At 33.5% G+C, this 24,248-nt stretch overlaps 1 protein-coding gene across 2 annotated transcripts in view; it reads right to left on the bottom strand.

Moving 5' to 3' along the window:
* The window catches only part of ANTXR2 (ANTXR cell adhesion molecule 2), a 196,246-nt gene that overhangs the window by 101,814 nt on the left and 70,184 nt on the right, over positions 1-24,248 (bottom strand). For both annotated transcript variants that reach the window (XM_031944269.1, XM_012552052.3), the window contains exon 11: positions 1,476-1,554. In XM_031944269.1, coding sequence (XP_031800129.1) covers positions 1,476-1,554 — 79 coding nt within the window. The remainder of the gene's footprint in view (positions 1-1,475; positions 1,555-24,248) is intronic.

The following is a 24,248-nucleotide window of genomic DNA, read 5'->3' as shown; positions in this document are numbered from 1 at the left end:
ATGAAAACACCAAGCATATCTTCATTACATAAATATTTATTGAGTATTCACAAGCAACAAGGCACTGAGGGCTAAAAAATAAATGAATGAATGAATGAAAAGATAGAATATTTAAAATTTTAAAAATGTACAGTCTAGATCAGGCCTTCTCAAACTTTTTCCACTTGCAATCCCTTTTTGTTAAGGAAAGTAAAAAATGCTCCAGTGGTTAACATTTTTTTTGAGGTAATCAGGGTTAAATGAATTGCCCAGGGTCACACAAATAGTAGTAAGTGTTAAGTGTCTGAGGCCAGATTTGAAAATTCAGGTCTTCCTGACTCCAGGGCTGGTGCTCTTTCCACTATGCCAGTTAGCTGCCCCAGTTAACATCTTTCCATCCCTCACAATCTCTGTCCAAGAAGACAGTCAGATCAAACTTCATCCCACTTTAGATCTTTCAGTAGTGTGGTAAACTTCATATTGTCATCCTAGTGTAAGCTTTTAGTATTTTGTGGATTTGTTTTATTCTTTTTTGGACTTCTCCTTGTAAATGTCAAGTGATTTCACTGACAATTCACAAACAAAAGATGACATGAAGAAGACACCTTATGAAAATGTTGTGATGCCTGAAGTTGATATAGGTCACAAATGATCAGAAATGTCTGCCAAATTTCAATCAATAGATGTTCCATGTGGTAAATGTCTTTGTGTACTTATGCATGTGGAATAAAACTGAGTTGTATTGGGGAAAAAAAGCAGTAACTATAAGGCTCTGACATTTTGAGTGAAATGAGGTCTCAGTTCCAGGCTTCAGGTCAACCTGAAGCCTAAAGAAGAAACACAAAAGCAGTAAACTTGGAAATAGGGGGAAGTCTGCCGTTCTAAAACATAAAACTACAGAGTTTTCCAGCTAGTTAATGGTAGTTGGGCCAAGCAATATTCCACTAGATTTTCAATCAAAAGCAAGGTCACAGGTGTGTCTGTGAGACCAAACACCAGTTGAGGAACTTATAAAATTATGATTAGGAAGACAGCAATCAGACTTTGCTAGGTCAGACAGGAATCAGACTTTGCTAGGTCAGAGAAGTTTGGGAGTATTGAAAAACTGTAGGCCTCCAACTTGAATTGCCCCTAAAATGCTTGAAAGATACAATCAACAATAACCAGAGAAAACAGTAGCAGAAACAAAGGGCACAGAAAACAGCACCAAATAAGGCAAATTGGGAAGAAAGGCTAGAAGAATGAAAAAGGAATTCCATCATCAATGGTGACAAATGATGACAAACACAAATGAAGACAAAAAGACACTAGAGCATCTAAAAGTAAAAAAAAATACACTAGTCACGAATTCAACTATAATTCCCAGAAAATATAAAGTAAAAGTTTGGAGTAATTCATATCTAATTTAGTTAGCTCTGGCATGTTCTAGTATTTGATGAACTTAGCACATCCAGATCCCCAAATGTAATCTTTACAGTATTTTCTTGTTTACTTACACATTTTGTAGCTGTGACTGTCAATGAGCTGTAGAGGACGGATTTTCCTTCATTCAAGCTCACAGAAACTTCAAGAGTTCTAAAAGAAAATGAGAAAGTAATTTAAATAAAACTCTATAACTTTGTGACAAACTTTTATAAAGAGATATAAATTACAACAAATCAGACACTTTATTTTGAAAAACCTTCATCAGAAATCATTAGCTATTTTTTCCCATGCTGTCTAATTTAAAAAGCAACCACGAAATGGTATCTATCTAGCTTTGACAATTCTTTAGCAAAGGGAAGAGTCAAAAAGTGAGTGATAGGGAAATACAGAAGAAAGGATTGAAATTGCCAAAGTTGTCAGGAGGAAAAAAAAATGATTTATAGACCTTGAGGATAAGATATACAACAACATGGAAGATATTAATAAGATAAGGAAAGATACCCTTCAAATAAGTTAAATGAGTCCAGATATCTAAGAATAAATATTGCAAGACACAGAAAAATTAATCAAAACCAGATGAGACAGAGGATCTTGTGAATTCCCCAAAGTATAGAACCACAGCAGATGTTGCTGAATGGTTTAAAAGAGAAACAGTAATTGTGAAAACAGAATATGTGGCCTGCAAAGCAGAAGTAATCACGAGGATAGAAAACCATGATTCTACAATGACAAAATTCACATGAGAAACAAAGTCAGAACAACTGCTTGGGAATGCAAATCCATAGAAATGAAATAATAAGTGAAATTATAAGGTAATGGCTCAATTTATAAAGAGAATATAAAACAGTCAGAACAACTGCTTGGGAATGCAAATCCATAGAAATGAAATAATAAGTGAAATTATAAGGTAATGGCTCAATTTATAAAGAGAATATTGGCCAAGCATGTTTAATCTGTGGTATTGAGAATGAAGAATATGCCAAGAACTTTCAATTTAAAAAAATTCAGTTCAATTTAACAAAAATTTATATGTCTTCTGTGCAGGTAATAAGCAAGTGTTATTCTTCATGTTATTCTCTGAAAAATATCTTCAAAGTGGGATTATTTGAAAAGGTTTTCTTTTGTTTTTAATTAATGTAAAATACAAAAGGCTTTTTTTCAATGTGATCAATTATTGAAGATACAAGACACACATATATAAATACATAGTTTCTGACCTTAAAGAGCTTATATTCTACTTCAAAGTACAACATGTACATAAATATTTTAATAGGGAAAGAAAATTTATAACTAGAGAGAATCACAAAGGGCTTCTAGTAGGAATAGCCAGCTAAACCTTTTAGGTAGTTTCTTACAGGTAGAAGTTTACACAGAAGAACATGCAAAGATGAAGTGGAGAGATGGAATAGTGAGCTCAAAAAACAATATATAAGTTAATTTGACTAGAAAATTAAATGTGTGAAAAGGAATATGGAGATAGAAATCTAGAAGAGTCAATATACATTGTCACAGACCATAAATATCAAAGTAAAGAGGTTATATTTCATTCTAGAACCAATAGAAAATCACTAATAATTTTTTTGCATTAGAGTGATGTGGTCAAATCAGCACTTTAGAACAATCTTGCAATATAAGATAATTCTACAACAATCAACTGATTATTTCTGAATCATTTAAAATCCAATTAGAATGGAGTTAATAACAGTGGGAAGATCTGTGTTCTGTCCTCAAGGAACTATGTAACCCTTAGGCAAATCACAATCTCTCTGCATCCCTATTTCTTTCACCTATCTAATGTGATCAATATTGGTCCTGCCTGCTTTTGAGTTTAGAGTACTGAGCTATTTCTGTATTAGTTTGTGGCTGTTTTTCACATATGAAAGTACCATCTATCTACCTTTGTGGAAAATCCTCCATGTCTTAAATGTGCTTCATCCTCACTTCTTTCTGAGAGAATCCCTACCTTCCTTAAAAAAACTTATTCAGGCTCTACCTTCTTATATGCCCCATTCTGATGTCTCATTTTAATAATAAAAAAAAGCCCTTCCCTTATTGAAATAATATTGTATTACTGCATGCACACTGCCTTTTGGTACCAAATGTGCACATTATATCCAATCTGATAAGGATATACTGAATATCATTTTTATCTTTGTATTATCACAGTGCTATGTAATTTAAATTTTTAATTGAACTGAATTGTTTAATTAAATAATTCAAAATTTAATTGAACTGAAATATATGTATGCATATGGATTATATAGAAAAAAGCACATTATATAGATGTATCGTATATCATATACAATAAATATGTATCATTTACACACAATAGAAACATTGTCGGTTTCCAATAGAGCAGAACAATCAATTAGCAAATACTGAATGCCACCTGTGTGCAAGACATATGCTGGATTACAAAGACATAAAACATGGGCCCTGTTCCCAAGGAATTAATAATCTAGTAAGAAGAGGTTATGCGCATACACCTACATGAAAAAGATAATTAGCATTATAAAATGTCACACATCAAGTATCAGATTAATATTACAAACTATAATTGTGACACCCTCTTTGAAGGTAAGGATGATCCCCCCCCCCTTTTTTTTGCTTGTATTTTAAATGTGACCAATTAGCACAGTGTCTGGCATATAATAAGTGCTTAATAATATAAGTAAATTGCTTGTAATCACAGAAACAATAAATGTCTGAGGCAAAATAAAAATTCAAATTTTCTGACATCAAAAAGAAAAGAATTGTATCATATAGATTTTGAGATTTTAATACAAGGAACTGGGGGAATATCTTGAAAGGAGAATGTTTTTAACTGTCCCAGAAACCTAGAGAATTTTCCAAACTGAATCTATAGACAAGTATATCAAACACACCCCAGTTGATTTGATGAGGATGGGGGTGGGTGAGATTGAGTTGAATTTCAGTCTTCAATATGTAGAATATAATGTTCTCTTTCTCAGACATCTAAGGTAGCACCTCGTGAGAGCCCTGAGTGCATTCCTCTACCTCAGCAGAAACAAGACATGACAGTTAGGACACAAGGACTAAGCTAGGTGAGCCTGAGATTTCTCTGTCTTTAGAGATACTTCCTATTTGAGTCAGTGCAGCAATATTTTTTTTTCCTCTGTCAATGCCCTAAGAAAAACTCTGGATATATATTCTTATGAAACATAGACCTGTTTCCTTTTGGTTGTTTAAAATTTAAAATGTAAAAAATTAAGAAATTTTTTTTTGTAATGAATTAAATAGTACTCATTACATTACCCATTACATTATGGGTAGGTACACAAAAGAAAAAGGAGCCAAGCTGAGATAGGATTTAATTACAGTTTTCAAAGAAAGTACAACTTCAAATTTAATAATAATAATAATAATAATAATAATAAACTAAGTCCAAGATGAGAGTCTAGGATAAACTAAACTTTCTATCACAGCAATGTTATTATTAACAATTTGCAACAGAATGAAGCTTATGTCTTTGTGAACTAAGCCCAAGATGAGAGTCTAGGATAAACTAAACTTTCTATCACAGCAATGTTATTATTAACAATTTGCAACAGAATGAAGCTTATGTCTTTGTGCCTCCAGAGTTTAGTTCAGGATGTGGCATGTAGCAGGCATTTAATGTTTATTAATTCATTGACACTTCCACAGACAAAAATATTTTTATATCTATTACACAGTAAGTAAAAGGCCTGAGACTAAACTTTTATAAATAGATTTTAGAGATGACCATAATATTTTGCTTGATTTTTTTATGAAGATACAAGGCAAAAATGTTCCATGAGAACAAACAAAAAGTATTCACTACTCTGACAGAATAAGCATAAACAATCTCAGAGATAGTTGAAAAATTATTTTAACCTCAATTTGATTTTGAGGAGGGCAAACAAAAGAGAAAAGGGTCATAGTAATCAAAATACAAGGAAAACAAGGAAAATCACACAACTCTTTTAATTTACTAGGATAAAAGAATATTAAGGAGGCAAAAATCATGGACTAATTATCATTTCCCACTCACTCTTTAACCTGACAGAGGTTGACTTTATTTAGTTATAACATGGTGGTAACTTGATTAATATATCCCCTGAAAATCAATTTTCTTTATAAGAAATCAGCCATAGGGGTAGCTAGGTGACAGTGGATCAGAGCACCAGCCCTGAAGTCAGGAGGATCTGAATTCAAATCTGGCCTCAGACACTTAACATTTCCTAGCTGTGTGACCCTAGATAAGTTACTTAACCCTAATTGCAAAAGAAAGAGAGAAAGAGAGAAAGAGAAAGAGAACGAGAGAGAGAGAGAGGAAGAAAGAGAAAGAGAGAGAGAGAGAAAGAAAGAAAGAAAACGAAAGAAAGAAAAAAAGAAAGAAAGAAAAAAAAAAAGAAAGAAGCTATGTTTTGAAAAGGGGAAAAATAAATTCAGTAAGCACACCAGCACACACTACATAAGAAGTACACGTAGAAAGGCAGAGCCAGGATGGCAGAGGAGGAACAGTTTCTTTCTACTCTTGATTTGTTAGCAATAAACAAGACTGATGCTTAGCAACACTATGAAGTTGGCCAGGAAGTTGACATAACACTCAGCATCTCTATCTTCAGGTTCCTCTTTCTGCATTGTCCCCTAACCCCCAGTATCAGCAACCCACATCCCATCATACTTCTTGGGGGTGGAGAGAAGTGAACAGGATGTAAGCAGGTGAAGAGTTTATTTTTCCTTTATTAAGTTAATTTTGGGTTTGATTTTCTGATGAACAAACTCTTTAAAACATAATTGGTTTATCCAGCTAAATAGGTAAATTTTTAAAAATTATTTTTTATTCTATAGGAAAAATTGTGGAGGAAGGTAATTGGTCAAAAGGAATCATCCATGATTTTTCCCTTTCCATTCATTATCTATAGATGATATTTTAGAATAGTTGTTAAACATTTTCACTCCAGAAGCTACAAGTGCAAATTCTTCTTTCTCTTATATCACAAATTGTTTTCAGAAGCAAAATAATAGAAAGGTAGAGCCAAGATGGCAGATGAGGAGCAACCACCCAATCGACTCTCCCAACATTCTCCTCCAAACAACTTTAAAGTAAGGTTAGTATTCAAATTTTGGAGTCTCAGAGCCCCCAAAAAATATTGAGGGGAGACTTTTTTGGCCTTAGAAAGATTAAAAGATAAGCAGAATAAGTCTATGATGCCAGAGTGAACTATTGAAAGTCCACACATGATTGACTGTGCCAAATTAGAAGTAGCAGCTTCAGGATTTCTTAGCCCAGAGACAGAAAGAGGGTCGACAACAGATCAGAGGTGACCCTATACTAGAAGTGCTCACTGGCAACTCTGCCGTGACTACACAGTTCTGGATTGCTGTTTCAGGTCACAGAGGAATACTATACCAGGGGTCAGTCACAAGGGAGCAATAGAGCTGATCATCTTTCTAAAGAAAAGAGGAAAACTTTCTCTCATGGAGAAAAACAGGGGTACAGAGCAGAAGAGCAATAACTACCCCTCTTCCTGAATCATACTATCTAAGAACCACCAAAAACTTGTAGACCCACATAACTAGTTCTGAAAGTAGCAGTACAAAAAGCCTGAAGCTTGGGACAGTGCCTACTTTATTTTAAAATTAGTCTTTGCTCACATGGAGGTTCAAAGTTAAGAAATAGATTGGAAAAAAAATGAACAACAACAAAAAAAAAAAACAACTTAACCATAACAAGCTATTATGGTAGCAGGGAAGATTAAGAAATAAACTCAGAAAAAGATAATACTATCAATATAGCTATTAACAAAGCCTCAAAAAAAATGCCAATTGAACCCAAGCCCAATAAGAATTCCTGGAAGTGTTAAAGGAAGACATAAAAATGGGAAAGGAAAAATGGAAAAAGAAATAAGATGATGAAAGAAGTTGTGAAAGGAGAATGAACAACTTGGTAAAAGAAGCATAAAAAAATACTGAAGAAAACACATTAAAAATAGAATTGACCAATGGCAAAAGAGCCACAAAAATTCACTAAAAAGAAGAATATCTTAAAAAGTTAACATTGGTCAAATGGGAAAGGAGGTACAAAAGCCCACTAAAGAAAATAATTACTTAATTATAAAAACATACATATCTTTGACCTAGAAATAACTTTACTAGGTATTTATCTCAAAAGAACCTAAAAAAGAGGAAAAGAACCCATATGCACACAAATCTTTACAGCAACTGAATAAATTGTGCTATGTGATTATGATGGAATATGATTGTGTTATAAGAAATTATGAGCAAGATGCTCTCATAAAAGTCTGAAAAGATCTAAATGAGCTGAAGTAAAGTGAAATGCACTGTACACAAAGTTACAATAATATCGTATAAGATGATCAGCTGTGAACGTCACTTATTGTCATCAGTACAGTGATCCAATCCAATACTGAAGAACAGATGATGAAAAATGCTATCCATCCTCAGAGAAAGAACTGTTGGTGTATGAATACATATGGAAGCATACATTTAAAAAGTTTATTATTCTTGAGGATTTTTTTTTGGTCTGAGTTTTCTTTTACAACATTACTAGTATGGAAATGTTTTGTATGACTACTACATCAAACTCCTTGTTTTCTCAATGGACAGGAGAGTGATAAGGGAGGAAGAGAAAAAACTGGAATTCAAAGATTTAAAATGAACTTTTAAAATTGTTTTTACATGTAACTAGGGCAGTTAAGGCATTTCAAAAATGAGCATATCTTCAATCTGAAGGAGAGAAGTCCCTGTCACTGGAAGTTTTCAAATAAAAAATAAATGACCTATGCCAACAATGTTGAAGAATAACCATTTTAGTAGCAAGGTGGCTGGACTAAAAGACATTTAAAAAAACATTCCTTTTGCAAAATCTTAATATTCCAATTTGTCAATGGAGAATGTTGGCATGTATAGTATTTGTGGATTCATGTAAAAGCAGTTACAAAATAAAACATTCCTTCCTTTTGCAAAATCTTAATATTCCAATTTGTCAATGGAGAATGTTGGCATGTATAGTATTTGTGGATTCATGTAAAAGCAGTTACAAAAATTGTGGCTTACAATATAACACCAAACTAGTTTGTATAATTAAATAGTACCTATGATAGACACACTTATCTGGGTATTATTTAAACACATTGGTGGCAAGATTGTAGGCAAAATATAGATTTGTGGGACAACAATTTACATAGAAAAACTAGAAAGAAAATTTTGAAATGAACAAAAATAAAACCCCATTTGTAACAATTTATGCTCTTTATTGTTCATAAAACTAACTTTTTAAAAGCTATGTTAAGTATTAAAGACCAGCACTTGATTTCAAAATATCTTTAGTCACCACAATTTTAATAACTTTTTGAGTAGTTGCCAGTTTAATTTTCAGTCTGTGAAAACTGGAGGTAAATTATTTATTACTTCTAGCAAATGTCTCACAATTTTACTTAATTTTTCACCTATTTTAATGGATCATAAAGTGGAAATCTTTTATTAGATATTCACAAAGCAAGGAGCAAATGAATATTTTGCACACTGGTTACTGTGGGTTAAAATGCAAGCAATATTTCATGAAGTATGAATCCTTTTTAAAAACCATAGTTTCATGGACATGGTGCCAGCTCATAACATTTCTTAGGAACAATTAGTATATTAGCAGCCACTTCTTTTAAAAGGCAATAGAAAACGTCTCTATAAATATAATGTTGTATCTGGAAAATAAACTTCCTTTCTTTTAATGCTGGGAAAATGTACTAAAGATGCGACAAAGAAGTAGAAAAAGGAAGTGGTGATTATTAAGATCCATCATAGCTTCAGCAAGAATAAATTGCCATTATTGCCTCATTTCCTTTCTTTATCCAAGGCAAATAAGCTGATAAATGAAAGAATGCTTGCAAAAATAATATACTTTGGGCAGTCAGCTCCATGAAAGTGCAAACAGAGGAGCTCCAATGATTTGCAGCCTATAATCTACACTGATCTGGTACCCCATAGGCACCACCACCAGCCCTGGGAGAAATTGCAGATCCAATTATAGAACATGTAAAAACATCTATTTAACCTGAAGTCTGGTCCAAAAGAGCTTAAAAGGAATGTAAAAAATGTGATAAATAAGAAAAAAAAAACTGAAAGAAATCTATATTTAAAAGGTCATTCAGAAGAGCAATACAGATATGCATGAATATGTGCTGAAAATACAATTCATCAGAAAAACCAAGCAATTAATTCTTGAGAATGAGTGCTCAGGTAGATAATATAGCAGCTAGAGTTCGGACAGCTATGACAATGAACAAGTTAATTAAATCAGTGTTAGGTGTAATTAAGTCTATGGATGCTCCACTGAGGAGCTTGAACCCTGAGAAGAAAGCTGGACAAATGGACAAATTTGAAAGCAGTTTGAAACATTAGATGTCCAAACAAAACAAACAGAAGACACTATGAGCAGCATTAAGAACTCCACAAAACCAAGTAAATATGTCCTTCAAGAAAAGACAGATGAAGTAATTCTTGACCTCAACATGGAACTCCCACAGGATCAGACTGGTTCTGACGTCACAAATATTACTTAAATAGGATAAACTATTATAGAGACTGGTCACCTCCATGATTAAGTGTCACACCAAGAACTTGATGACACTATTCACTACTGTTACTTCTGAAAACTCTGTGTATACTATATATATATATGTCTATGAGCAAGGATGTGCATATGTGTGTGTGTGCATAAATATATATGAGATGTTCAAATACTCAGTAGAATAAGATGATTTGGACTTCAGTTCTTCACACATATGATAATAAGTTCTAAGGAGCTTATATTCTTTACTAGACTGTAATCCTGAACACTATAGGTTGAAAAATGAAAGGAATGAACTGTACTGTCTTGTGTGTTGGTCTACTTTTAGCCTGTATTCACATTTTAAGTTTAGATTACTGTAGACATTTTCACATCATGTTGCTGACTTTTAGTGTGTGTGTGTGTGTGTGTGTGTGTGTGTGTGTGTGAGAGAGAGAGAGGGGGGGGGACAGGCAGAGACAGAGGCAAAGATGGAGAGACACACAGAGACACACACAGAGAGAGACAGAGACAGAGAGACAAAGAGAAAATATGTGTTTTGTGTGTTCTTTATGAGAAAATCATCCTCATTAAAACTCACCAGGAAAAAATGATACATTACTTCATTTGCAGGAAAGATTAAGACTCATTCACATTTGCTGTTTGCAAGATTAGGTGGCTAACTCACAGCTATATTTGGTCTTCAATGAAATGATAAAATTGAGAAATTACCCTGTTGAATTTTTATTAGCTGATATTTTTATGTTAGTTTACATGGAACTCTTACCATGCACATTCCCAGGGACCATTGTTGATTCACTTAGGGAAAACTACCTGTTTTGTTTTAAAATGAGAATTTCAAGAACAAAGAAATAAGTAATGGGATACTTGAAACTAAATGTGTTGGTCCAATATGTCTTTTTTTAGAGGTATTTTTTTTCATTTTATAATCCAATATGTCTTAAAGTAATACTTCACTACTCATTGGGAATCTTAAGTAGATCAGAAGTTTTTAAGTCTGGTCATACAAGCAACAAAAAAATTCATCTAGTCAATTGGAAGTTAAAATAGTTTGAGGGTATTCTGGGCAGGTGTGGGAGAGGGAAGAGTTACTGAATTTTGTTGCCCAAGTGTTAATTAGGCTCTTAGAATGGATGATTTATTTTATTAAAAAATGCAACTTTAACATGTAGCTATGATGTTTTAATTTAGTAGTCACAAAATGATGGCCAAACAGTGAATTACTAAAACATTGTAGCAAGTATACAAATTGAGGTTAAATGAGTATAGTGATTGGGAGGGGAGGGGATTAATGCCCCTAATGAAAGATTCCCTCATAAAAGAACTAAATTGCTTTTTTTATTTGTTTTGTTTTGTTTTTTCCAAATAAGAAAGGTTTTATTGATTAATGATTCTCCCTGTTGTGACACATGAAGGCATTTGAAGTGCAATTACAATAAAGCCTTTTGCCAGACCTTTCTTAGGTAAGTGTTACCTATTCATTCAAAATTTTTCCACTGTGTATAAAAATGAGCATGAATGAAAAAATATATGAACAAGTAAATGCAATGTGAAATAACTATTATTTTTTGAGCACTAAGCCTTGTGTATGTGATTATAGTGTTTCTATCTTCATGTGACAGCTTACATTTTGTTAAATGAATGATACCTTTTTCTCTGTATAAAAGTAGTTGTTGTGTTTGTTTCTATTGAAATACTCTAGAGAGCTAGAGAAAAGAATTATCAGAGAGCAAATGCACACGAAGTATAAAGTATAAATCCTCCTTATTTTCCATTGTTGAAATATGGAACTTTTTTCTTTTAAATTGTATAAAAGATTCATGTACAATAGAGTCACAGTTAATGTAACACAAAACTTAGTAGCTTCTACATTAAAGTACTGCAGGGTTTGGAATATTATATTCCAGAGAGCAATGGAGTTAGGATTACAACTAAGAATCGCTTATCCAACAAAACTGATTATAAATCCTTCAGGGCAAAAGATGGAAATTCAATGAAACAGGGCATTTTCAAGCATTTGTGATAAAAAGACCAGAGCTGACTAGAAATTTGATTTTTAAATATAGGGCTTGAGAGAAACCAAAAGGTAATCAATTATATTCCTATATGGTACTTACAACTCATTAGACTTTATCCTTATTATAGCACTTGAAGACTACTACTAGTGTGAGTTGAATATGAAGAGATAATATTTTTAAAATGAAATTAAGATGTAAGAGAAGAATGTATTGGGAGAAAGGGAAAGGGAGAAATAGAATGGTATAAATTATCTGCCATAAGAAGAGGCAAAAAAAGCTTTCACAATAGAGGGAAAGGGGGGAAGAGAAGGTGAGTGAATGAACCTTACTCTCATCAGAATTAGCTCAAAGAGAAAATAACATACACACTCACTATGGGTATAAAAATCTACCTTACCCTGCTGGAAAGTAGAAGGGGAATGACACACAAGAAGGGGGGAGGGTGATATAAGATAGAGAATATTGGGATAGGGAATGGTCAGAAGCAAAACACTTTTGTGGAGGGACAGGATGAGAAGGGAGAGATAATAGAATAAATGGGGGAAATAAAATTAGCAATAGTAATAGTAAAAACAATTTTGAAGCAAGTTTCTCTAATAATGCCTCATTTCTTCAATGTAAAGGAAACTGAATCACATTAACAACAACAAAAAAAAAGTGCTATGCCCCAAGTGATAAATGATCAAAAGATAAGATGCCCAAAGGGCTATAAAATCATGCATATCCTTTGACCTAACTAAGCATGAATTCCAAAAGACATTTTTGGGGAAAAAAAAAGAAAAGAATCTATTTATACACAAATATTTCTAGCAGCTCTCACCTCAGAGAAAGGCAAACAAATTGAAATTAAGGGGATGCCCATCAATGGGGGAATGGCTCAATAAATTTTGGAATATGATTATGATGGACTATTATTGTTCTATGGGAAATAATGAACAGGATGCTCTCATAAAAACTTGGAAAGTCCTCCATGAACTCAAGCAAAGTACTGTGTACAAATAAAATCAATGTTCTGGGATGATCAACTGTGAATGACTGCTATTTTCAGCAATACAATGATCCACAACTACTCTGAAGCACTTTTGATGAAAAATTATACATATACAGAGAAAGAACTGATTGTGTCTAAATACAGATTGAAGAATTCTCTCTCTCAGTTTTTAAACTTTATTTTTCTTGAGGCTTTTTTGTGGGGGGAATCTACATTTTCTTTCACAACATGACTTATGGAAATATTCTGCATAATTTCATAGTGTACTTTTTTAATAGGGTGTGGGGGAGAATAAGAGAGAATCTAGAACTCAAAGTTTTAGAAACAAATGTAAAAAAATTGTTTTGAATGTAACTGAGGAAAAGTAAAAAATTTAAATAAATATACCATGCAGTAAAAATAAAATAAAATAAAATAAAATGAGGGGGAACAGCATTACTGACTCAGTTTTATATTTTCAGATGATCCACCAAACAATAAAGTGAAACACAGAGAAATTGTAAAACAACCAATTTTTCAGTGAAATATTCCTGGGAAATGCTAATGGATATTTAAATGTATTAAACAGCTGGAGGACAATGAGAATCGTTTGAGTAATCGTTTTCAGATGGACTACCTTGGGACATTGTATGCCTCTTAGTGTTTACCTCCAGTGTTAGGACTCCCAACTGTAAGATGATGCATGCTGCCAATCAGGGATGATATGAAAATGTAACTATCAATAACATCCTTATAATATGTGAAAAGTGACTTATGCTCACAAATTATTATCTAACTAGCTAGATATTATGGGCTTGTCTCTCCAATTTCTTTCATGTATTGAGAAGTAAGGAGATACATTAGTTTTTTCAAGTCCTTAGAACTCTATTTGTTGCATTATCCTATTTCACATTTACAAGGCAGTAACATTTAACTCAGTGTTCCAATGCACCTATTCAATCTATTGTTTAATCACATGATCTAGCATACTAAAATATATTTCAAAGCTTGTTTAAATGCAGAGCTCAGAAGAAATGATTAAATATTAGACTTGTATCACTTTCTCTCTTGATAATAGAATCCATGACTGTTGGGTGGATTATCTTCTTTTTTTATTTGAAAAGCTGTGTAATTTAAAGTCACAATTTTTTTTAAAGCATGAGCAATGGAAACAGAAGCAATCAATCAACCTACCAATCTGATTTTAAGCAAAACTTCATTTTAAGGAAAACAGATTCAGGATGACTAGCCAAAGTGGGGGAGGGGAAATAAAATGGTTTCTTACTGTAATTAACCATAAAATACTTGCCTTGATCCTTTTATCTCAATAATAAAAACCACAAAACTGTCAGCATACAGTAATGTCCTACTTTCTATCCTTAAACATGAAGACAAAAATCCTTTCAATCTTGCCTTTTACAAGAGGTTATATTACCAGCTATCATTTTATTTATTTATTTATTTATTTCATTTTTGGCAGAAGGTTGTGGCCAATGTTTTTGAAAGCACATTTTACTATACCATATGCCTACTAAAATTATCTCTATCAAACAAGCTCATTCATTTTTGGCAGAAGGTTGTGGCCAATGTTTTTGAAAGCACATTTTACTATACCATATGCCTACTAAAATTATCTCTATCAAACAAGCTGTAAGATGAGGCAATTGGATCATTCTGTTCTGCTTCTCTTTCTCTGAAATATGTTTAAGTATATTTATCTGATGTGCTCTGTTCCGCTTGCCAAGTTACAGGTTTAAGATGTCAGCTATGCAAAGGCAGCTGTTGATAGCTTACCAACCAAAGGTCACAAAATAATACAAAGACTAATGACAGCTGCATATTAACTGTGAGTAATGACCAAAGAAGGAAGTCGATTCATAGACTTTCAAAAGTCTAAATAAATTTACCACCTCTCTTAAGAGCTTTCAGTCTAATCTCATTTTAGGACCAAATTCACATACAAATGAGCCTCATAAAACAATGAACTCCCAAATAATTTAGCTTTGTTTTTTTAAGCTTAATATGTATGACAGGAGGAATAGAGAAGAAAGCTATTTTCCATTATGCTGATAATGATTCTCTTTTGCAGTAAATGCTAAAAATTTCTAATGATGGCCTTCATCTAGAATACCATTCTACAACATGAGGAGTATGAGATGACCTCCCCAAAGAATGTTGAGATGATTCATAGAGGTACAAAGGAATCAGAGGTAGGAAAGATGATCACATGCTACCTTCCTCTGAATACTAAATCCAGTGCTTATTTCCAATACCACTCCATCTTCCTATTTACTAACATTTATTCTCAGCACTCCCCATGCAATGAAAGCTCTGTGTTCCCAGGGAGTGGATAATAAGGGCTTACAGCATGTCCTGCCTCCTGCCCCCCCCTTTTCACAGTCTCATTCTATTATTTGGATCGTAAGACCCATAGGATCACAAGATCATAGGTCACAGCATTCATATTTTTACCCAAAAACTCTTTTGAACTTCTCTACCTTTATCAAAGGCACAACCTTTATTTTAGTTATCCTGATTCACAACATCGGGATCCCTCTATTAGTCCCTGTATCATGCCATATATCCAATCAGTTGCCAATTCTTATTTTGTCCTACTGCAACAATATTTTTGAATCTTGTCCCCTTTTCTCTACCCAGCTCCTGCAACAGTTTCCTAATTGGCCTTCTTGCCCTAGTTCTCTCCCTAGTCAATCTCCTCTATATTGATTATTTAGGAACAAGTGATGTAGGATTAAAATACAAGTTTGATTATGTCACTCCCTTACTCCACTAGTTAAACTCCAATAGCTTCCTATTGCCTTTAACTTCAAACACAAGCAGCTAAGCAAAAAAAAAAAAAAAAAAAACCCCTCCTCTATTTGGCACTTGAGATCATTCAAAACTTGGCACTAACCTACCTTTCTATACTTACTACATATTACTTCACTTCCTGTATTTTGTAGTCCAAATCCAAAAATGATCTGTAAGCTAAAAAATGATTAGGCAGAACCACATAAAGAAAAACTAATAGCTTCCTCTGGAAAACTTTCTTCTGAGTTCAAAACAGAGAAAATGTCTGCTTGTTGATTTTAAATTCTAGGTAGTGAATAGCACATAAAGAAATGTGACTACTGATCAAATGGACAAAGTGACTACTGTTACATTCACTTTTTTGACCTATTATTATTGTACTTTTTTAAGCTTTAAGTATTTAAAAATTAATTTACTTCATCATCTACACTGATTAAATTAAGTCCATGAACATTATTAACAAAAATTATGGGGTAGAACCAAGATGATAGAGAAAAAGCAGACATTCATCCAAGCCTTCCAAATTCCCCCAAACGTCTTTAAATAATGGCTCAAAACAAATTATGGAGCAGCAGAAACCACAAAAGATTGGAGAGAAACAATTTTCCAGCCCAAGACAACTTAGAAGGGCAGCAGGAAAGATCTATCACACTGGGGGTGTGGAGCACAGTCCACCTTAGGCTCCATGCCACAGGAAATCAGCAGCAAGCTTTGCAGGTGACCAAATCAATGGCTGAAGCAGTTGATTCTCGAACTCAGTCTACAGATGGTAAGGGTGAAATAACTAGTCATATGAAGATTACAGGGGTCTCTTGGCTGGTATTCAGTGCTAGACTCTGTTGCTTTACACATGTTCAGATCCAACTTGCTGTTCTGAGTCAGTCTCAGAACAAAGACAGTACCAGCCCACCAAAGCTTGTGACCGCATGGAATGTAGGACCCTGATCACACTTCCAGAGCAGAAAAGAATTCTTGTGCTCACTCAACCACCAGAGTAGAGGGAAAAAGAGCAGTAAACACATCTCTTCTTAGATATAATCACCCTGGAAAACCTGAAAGCTTATAGACCTCCAGATCTAGATCAGCAAACAGCTTCACAAAAAACCTGACACTTGGGATTGTGTCCTCTCCATTTCAGGAACCAAGTTTAATATAAAGTTAAGAAATGGGTTAGAAAATGAGCAAACAATAATTCAGAAAAATCCTAAACACAGAAAGTTATGGTTACAAGAAGATCAAAACACAAATTCAGAGGAAGACAACAAATTCAAAACAGCTACATCTAAAACCTCAAAGAAAAATGTGAAATGGGTATAATGTCCCAGCTAGTTTTCAGGAGGGCCTCAGGTTCAGTCAAAGTTCCTGGTCTTTAGAAGGAGAAGTGAAGGAGGCAGGCAAGCTGCCACTCAGCTCATTAAATACAAATCCTGGACTCTGGAGTTTGGAGTGTGAAGTCTTCTCTCCTCAGCATTCTGTGGCAGAGAAACTCTGATATCTCTCCCTCAGCCCTCCAATCCTTGCCTACCATTATCTCACCACCAATGATAAAAAAAAATGAAAATTGAGATGTCCAACAATTGAGGAATGACTGACCAAGTTGTGTATATGATTTTATGGATACTGCTGTGCTATTAGCAATTACTAGCAGGATGCTCTCAAAAAAGCTGGAAAGATTTACATAAATTGATGCAAAGTGAAATAAGCAGACCAGGAGAACAGTGTATATCATAACAACAATATCATATGATGATCAGATGCAAATGATTTAGCTATTCTCAGCAATACAATGAACAAAAACAATTCCTAAAGACTTATAATTTAAAAAACTGTTATCCAGCTCCAGAGAAAGAATTGATGGAATTAATGCAAATCAAAGTATATTTTTTATTTGTTTTCAAAACATATGCATAGATAGTTTTCAACATTCACTCCTCCAAAACCTTGTGTTCCAATTTTTTCTCTCCCTCCTTTCCCCACATCTCTCCTAGATGGCAAGCAGTGCAATATATGTTAAATGTACATTTCTTCTATATATTTCCACAATTATCATCAAAGCATATTTTATACTTTATTTTAATGTGTTTTTTTTAAAAACATGACTAATATAGAAATATGTTTTGTATGACTGCAACGTATAACCTATGTCAAATTGCTTGCCTTCTCAATGAAGAGGGAGGGGAAGGAAATAATTTGATACCTAGAGTTTTACGAAACAAATGTTAAAAATTGTTTTTATATGTCATTAGTGGGAAATTAAATACTAATTTTAAAAGAAAAAATAATCTCCCAATACTTAGACATGATTTTTTAAAATAATGAAGCATACTATCAATAAATGTATTAATAATATTCTTTTAATTACAATAAAATTACTTTCATATAAATAAAATTTAAATTATTTTCATCTCATTTTAATTTCTATTTTTGTGCATATTTTATAATGCACATAGGACTCTGTTTTACATGAAGAGCTGGGCCCTTCTCCTGACCAAGAAAAATGTCATTATATGCATTTTCCTTCTCATTCTCTATCCTGTCTTCTATAACAGTCTGCCCCCACTATCACCCCCATTCCCTCTTTATAATTTTTAATCTCTTACCATCTATCTGATCCCTCCCTGTTGGCCACAAATACTCCCATGAGTACAAAACTTTCACTTGATCCAACAATTCACACCATTCCATCACCCCACATTTCTCCTATTCTCTACTCATTTCCCCTTCTCAAAACTACCTTCTTCTTCCACCTCTTCAACCCTTTTATCTGAGTACCTTGCCTTGTATTGAACAAAAAAGATTGAAGCCATTTCCTATGAACTTCTCCCTCTTCCTCATTTCATTTCACTCAGATGTCTTCTGCCACTATCTCCTCCTTTACCCTGTCTTACAAGGCTAATATTCTATCTCCTTAAGAATTGCTTCTCTCTTCTTAACCCTTTACAATCTGGCTTTCCACCTCATTATCCCAACCAAAACTTCTCTTTCCAAAAGTTATCAATACACTTCTTGGATTTGTGTGTGCATTAGATTTAAAGGAAGAGCTGTTCAGTCATCGACTTCACTCTCATCTCCAAAGTCATCCATGCCCATTATTAAGACAAAAGTAAAAAAAAATTGGCAACAGTTCAGAATGCAATGGATAATTTCAGTTTCAATGTCTAACCAAGTTTTAAGAGCTTCAGCCATCCTCGCAGCCATTGTAACAATTGTTCTTATCTGTCCATTATGCAAGAGGGAAGTCTTCACATGCTTAGGGAAGATATCCCCCTAACTCGCTGAGGGTTTGCGGTCTGTTGGTTATCCTCAACCTGGTTTTGCTTGTCTGTCAAGATAGTATTTTTTAGGATGTCATCACTATACATGCTATAGCTTCTTAGAGCCACAGGTAAGAGCTAAGTACGAGGTGGACACTAAAGGTGGATAAGCAGCCCTGAAAAGGGCTCAGTCAAGCTTCATACCAGGAATAGTAACCTGCTAAAAGGCATGATCCCTATCCCTCAATTCTACTCTCTTCCTGTCAAGTCTCAGTTTTGTTTTTAAACTGAAAGGCAAGATTCCAAAGTTAATTTAGGAGATTACATGATAGAACTAAAAACAACTGAGGAAATATCACAAAGGATGGAGTGCCATCAATGATCCAGGCTGATGGAATGAGAGGTACACATTCACAGAGAGAGCTCTGAGATCACACAGCTGGCTTTGTGGCATTTTGTCTAGGATTATTTCACTAGAATGTTGCTAATTATTTAAGTAAAAGGAGGAATGATCACCACATCTGTTACCCTAATACAAGAAAAACTTTCTTTGAATGTTGAGCCAAATGTATTTATGTGAAACATATACTAACTAGCTATTTAAGGGGCTAGAATCTTTGGCCAAAAGCTAGTTAAACAGATATTAAACAGCCATCACCTTATAAGTATAAAATAGTATAGTTTCATTGACTTTAATGAAATCTCTTAAGAGACCTTGTCATCTACAGAAAAAAATCTAAAGAATATAAATTCACTGCAAAGGATGAAGTTTAATTAGTTAAAGCAAATATTAGTTGTAATTAAAAAATAATGTCCCTATGCACTCAAGTAATTTAAAAAGTCAAAACAATCCTATTATATAGTAATACCTTATTAACGCACATAAATATAGATATCTCGTTTTTTAGGTGCTTTGACAAAGTGAGATCCATCAAATTACCTACAAAGATTCAATTCATCACTAGCATGTCTCCTTCCTAAAATTTTTCTGGGGTAGCAAGAGAAAGATTTGTGTCAGAAGGGGGGGAGGTGGAAATCTTTTAAAAATAACTGCCATTAATCTTTCATTCTCTTTCATATAATCTTTTTGTAAAGAGATTATGGGATCAAAGACTTATGAGCTTGAAAAGACCTTGAAAATTGCCTAATTCCACTTCCTTCTTTAATAGATAAAGACTATAAGGCCCAGAGAAATTAAGATATTTGTCTTCTGTAAGAAAGAGAAGAGTCACAATCTGAACCCAAGCACTCAGGGTCCAAATTCATTACTTTTTCTTGTCACAGATAGGAAAGGCTGGAAGGATCCTTCCAGGAGTGTAACTGATAGAAGATGAGTTAGTCCTGCCTGCTTATTTTACAAATAAGAAAACTAAGACTTAGAGAGATTAAGTGATGTGGCTAAAGTCCTTGATGCTTATTGCAATAGAATTTCAAGTTCAACTTTCTTTCTACTGCCTATCTTTGTCTCCTCAACCATAATTCCAGCATTCAGAATTCAACCAGATCCAAGGAAGAGGGAAGGAACCCACTATGTCAAAGACAACTGGTCACTGAACCAGAGAAAAGCCCACTCAATAAACTTTCATTTAAGTATCTATTCTTTTTTGTTTTTACAGCAGTCCTTCCTTGCCTTGAAAAATCAGATTTCACCAGAATACAAACTTGATTGATTTGTATTCCTAGAGCTAGAAAAAGATCTGAGCTCTTTGTTAGTGAGAAAGAGTTATCTATCTTAGGTTGTATCTCCCCTAAGAAGATGTATGTTCTTTGAGAACAGGAACTGCTCATCTTCTAATTCAATACTCAGCACAGTGACTGGAATATAGTAGGTACTTCATAAAAGTTTACTAATAGATACAGATATAGAAAGATATATTTTAATGCAATGAACAACTGTTCAGTAAGAATCAGCATCTTAAACTGAGGGTTCAAAATGGACCTAAGTAGCCATTCAGTCCAATCCACATCCAAAAACAATTGATCATCCAGTCTCTGCTTGAAGTCCTCCAAGGGACAATCCTTCTTCAAAGGAATAGTCATTCAAATATTTGAGGAGAGCTAACAGAATTCCATTTTAATCTTTTCTGCTCTAAGCTAAACATTTCCAGATTCACCAATCAATTGTGACCTGAATTTAAGGTTCTTCACCATTCTGGCTATCTTCCTCTGAAGCTAAGCAATGAAGCTACAACTGAATCCCTTAGATATAATTCTCAAAGAAAAATCAATGGCCAAACAATTTGCGGTCAATTCCCTGCTTACATTGGTGAAAAATGGAGACAGTCTTCCTCCCAAAAGACTATTTCTAATATGTGCTTGAAGATGATCTGATTTGGAAGATTTAACTGGTAACTTTTAATAGAACATATTACAAACTTTATCTAGTATTCATATTCACACTTACTACGGTCACTCACATTTTTCCTAAATTCCTGTTGTTCATGGTTTCCACTGAATTGTTACAATAAAAGCCAGAAAGTCACAATTAAAAACTCTAATGGCTATGTATGTATTTAAGCACAACAGTCCAAAGGATATTAAAACATTTAGTTGATTTAATATGGCTTATCTATGGCCTTGTCTCATGGCAAAGAGTCACGCTTATTATTTACTCAACCTTAAAATGAGATTGCCCTAAATAATATCTAATAAAGGTTCTTGCAAACTCTAAAATCTATGATGTGATTCTATCTATATTCCAAGATGACTCCATTTGGGGAATACATTTAATGTTCAGGTTCTTAACCAATTTAGCCATAACCATCTATTTATAATATTTGTTTGTTGTTGTTAAGTCATTATTTTCAGTTGTGTCTGACTTTTCATGACCCCATTTGGGGTTTTATTCCAAGATTCTAAAGTGGTTTGCCATTTCCTTCTCCACCTAATTTTACAGATTAGGAAACAGAGACAAATAGGGTTGATGACTGGCCCACAATCAGAAAACTAGTATGTATCTGAGGCCAGATTTGAACTCAATGAAGGTAAGTCTTCCTAAGTCTAGGCCTAGAACTCTATCAGCTCTATCTCCTAGCTGCCCAAAGACAGCATGAAGTAAATTCAAAAATAAATATTGAGTTTTTACTGGATGAATAGACGAAATAGCACTTGTGCAAAAAAAATAGAAAAAATGATATCCTTTCTAATTTAATTTTAATTAAAAGCTATTTTTGTTGCAAGATATTACAGGGGAATAAAAGAACTCAGTATTCCATAGACAACCGAATTATCTGAACATCCACCAAAGTTCAAATGTATAGGTCAACTGAATATTCCTAAAATGATTCTCTCAGTGGTCATGAAGTTAAAAACTAATTTTGCCTTTTAACTACCAATCTAGAAAGTTGGATGTTACTGCCATGTACTTCATTCATATTCAAGGTATAAAATCAGGATGAAGTGATACTGAAGAACTCTATTCAATTAACAGTGGTCAGTATATCATATCTACTGAGGACTGCAGCATTATTATTATTATGTATTATCTATTCACTTATTGATTCTAGGCTGAGAGCAAAAACAACTATATGTAGTATCAAAGTATGTTTATTTGCATCTGTGTATGCAACTATTCTCAGAATGCTGAGTGGTAAATTAGAGCTCATTACATCAAGTTTGAAAAGGTAATCAGTGGGCAGAAGCTCAAATACAAGATAAATCCATAGCACTCTAGAGAATCAAAACTAATGAAGAGAAAGTTGATGATGCTGAGAACAATAGAGAATTTGAAACTTACTCAGCATTCAGTAACTCCATAATTACATACATAATTGTGTAATTATAGTCAGCTATATATTTGGTCAGATGTCTAAGTCTTGAGTGTTTTTATGTCTTTTCATTAAGTCTGATCTCGTTTCCTCCTTCAGATCCCAAGTTACTCTAGGAGAAAATGTTGCTTTTTAATTATTTTGTGACTTTCATTCACAACATGGCACCATGAACTTCACTGAATGAACTATTTAATTGTTGCTAAAATGATAAATATGAAAACATATTTGAATAAAACAGGATGGATATTAAACTATCTGACTTTAAATTTGAGTTCATGTTACCCTCCTGAAACATCTTACAGAAAAATTAGTCAATTACAATAGTTTTTAAAAGCAATGATATATATGTGTGTGTGTACATGCATGTACGTGTTGTGCATGTATGTACATATACAAAGTATTTTGTTTTTGTCCAGTCATTTCAGATGTACCCAATCCATTGTAACCCCATTTGGGGTTATATTGGCAAAGACACTGGAATGGTTTGTCATTTCCTTCTGTAGCTCATTTTACAGATGAAGAAACTGAGGCAAACAGAGTTAATTGATTTTCCCAGAGTCACAACAGTATTAAGAGTCTGTGGCAAGATTTGAACTAAGGTTCTTCTGACTCCAGACCTAGAACTCTTATTAGCTGCTCTATAAAGAGAGGGTGTGTGTGTGTGTGTGTGTGTGTGTGTGTGCATGTGTGTGTGTGTATATATATATACATACACATATATATATATATATATATATGTGTGTGTGTGTATTTATATGCATATATGCCATGCATGTGAATACATATACACACACACACACATATATATATATATATATATATTAGGCTGAATATTGTTTTTCTCCTTTGCAAGAATAGGCAATTAAGTATAAATACTATAGTTGAATATATTCAAAGGTCTAAATGAGCAAATGTTCAGGTCCCTATTATCCTGAATTCATTTCATTACAATCACATTATTTTTAACTTAAATTTTAAAAATTCACATTAGAAATATAACACTTCTAGCAAGGAGTTTAGAATTTGGCCATCACTATGACAAATTTTGACAGTTTTAATGTTTAATATAGGTGATGGTTGTTGTTTTTGTTTTAACAACTAGTCAAATGTGACAAAAAGCTCAAGTTATAGCTATTATTTATTTTTTAAAAATTTGAATTTTTGAGAACAATACATAATTCCCTTTTCTTATTCCCAACTATCTACTAAACTATATATAACTATCTTCTAAATACATATGTTTATATTTATATATGTGTGTATGCATGCATACATGCATGCATATATATTCTAAATATTGACTGATTTTCACTAAGGTTTAAAATAATGTTATGAGAATTTTATTTTCTTTTATTCATTTTTGTTATTTAGGGTTCAGGGTTACTTCTCTTATCAAAGAAGCTATTGAGTTGGCTGAAATCTATCCTATACGTTGTAAATTTTTAC

This window comes from Sarcophilus harrisii, chromosome 6, assembly GCF_902635505.1.
Source record: "Sarcophilus harrisii chromosome 6, mSarHar1.11, whole genome shotgun sequence".
Lineage (NCBI taxonomy): Eukaryota > Metazoa > Chordata > Mammalia > Dasyuromorphia > Dasyuridae > Sarcophilus > Sarcophilus harrisii.
Note: the sequence above shows the minus strand (reverse complement) of the source record. Positions and strands in the feature narration are given on the sequence as shown.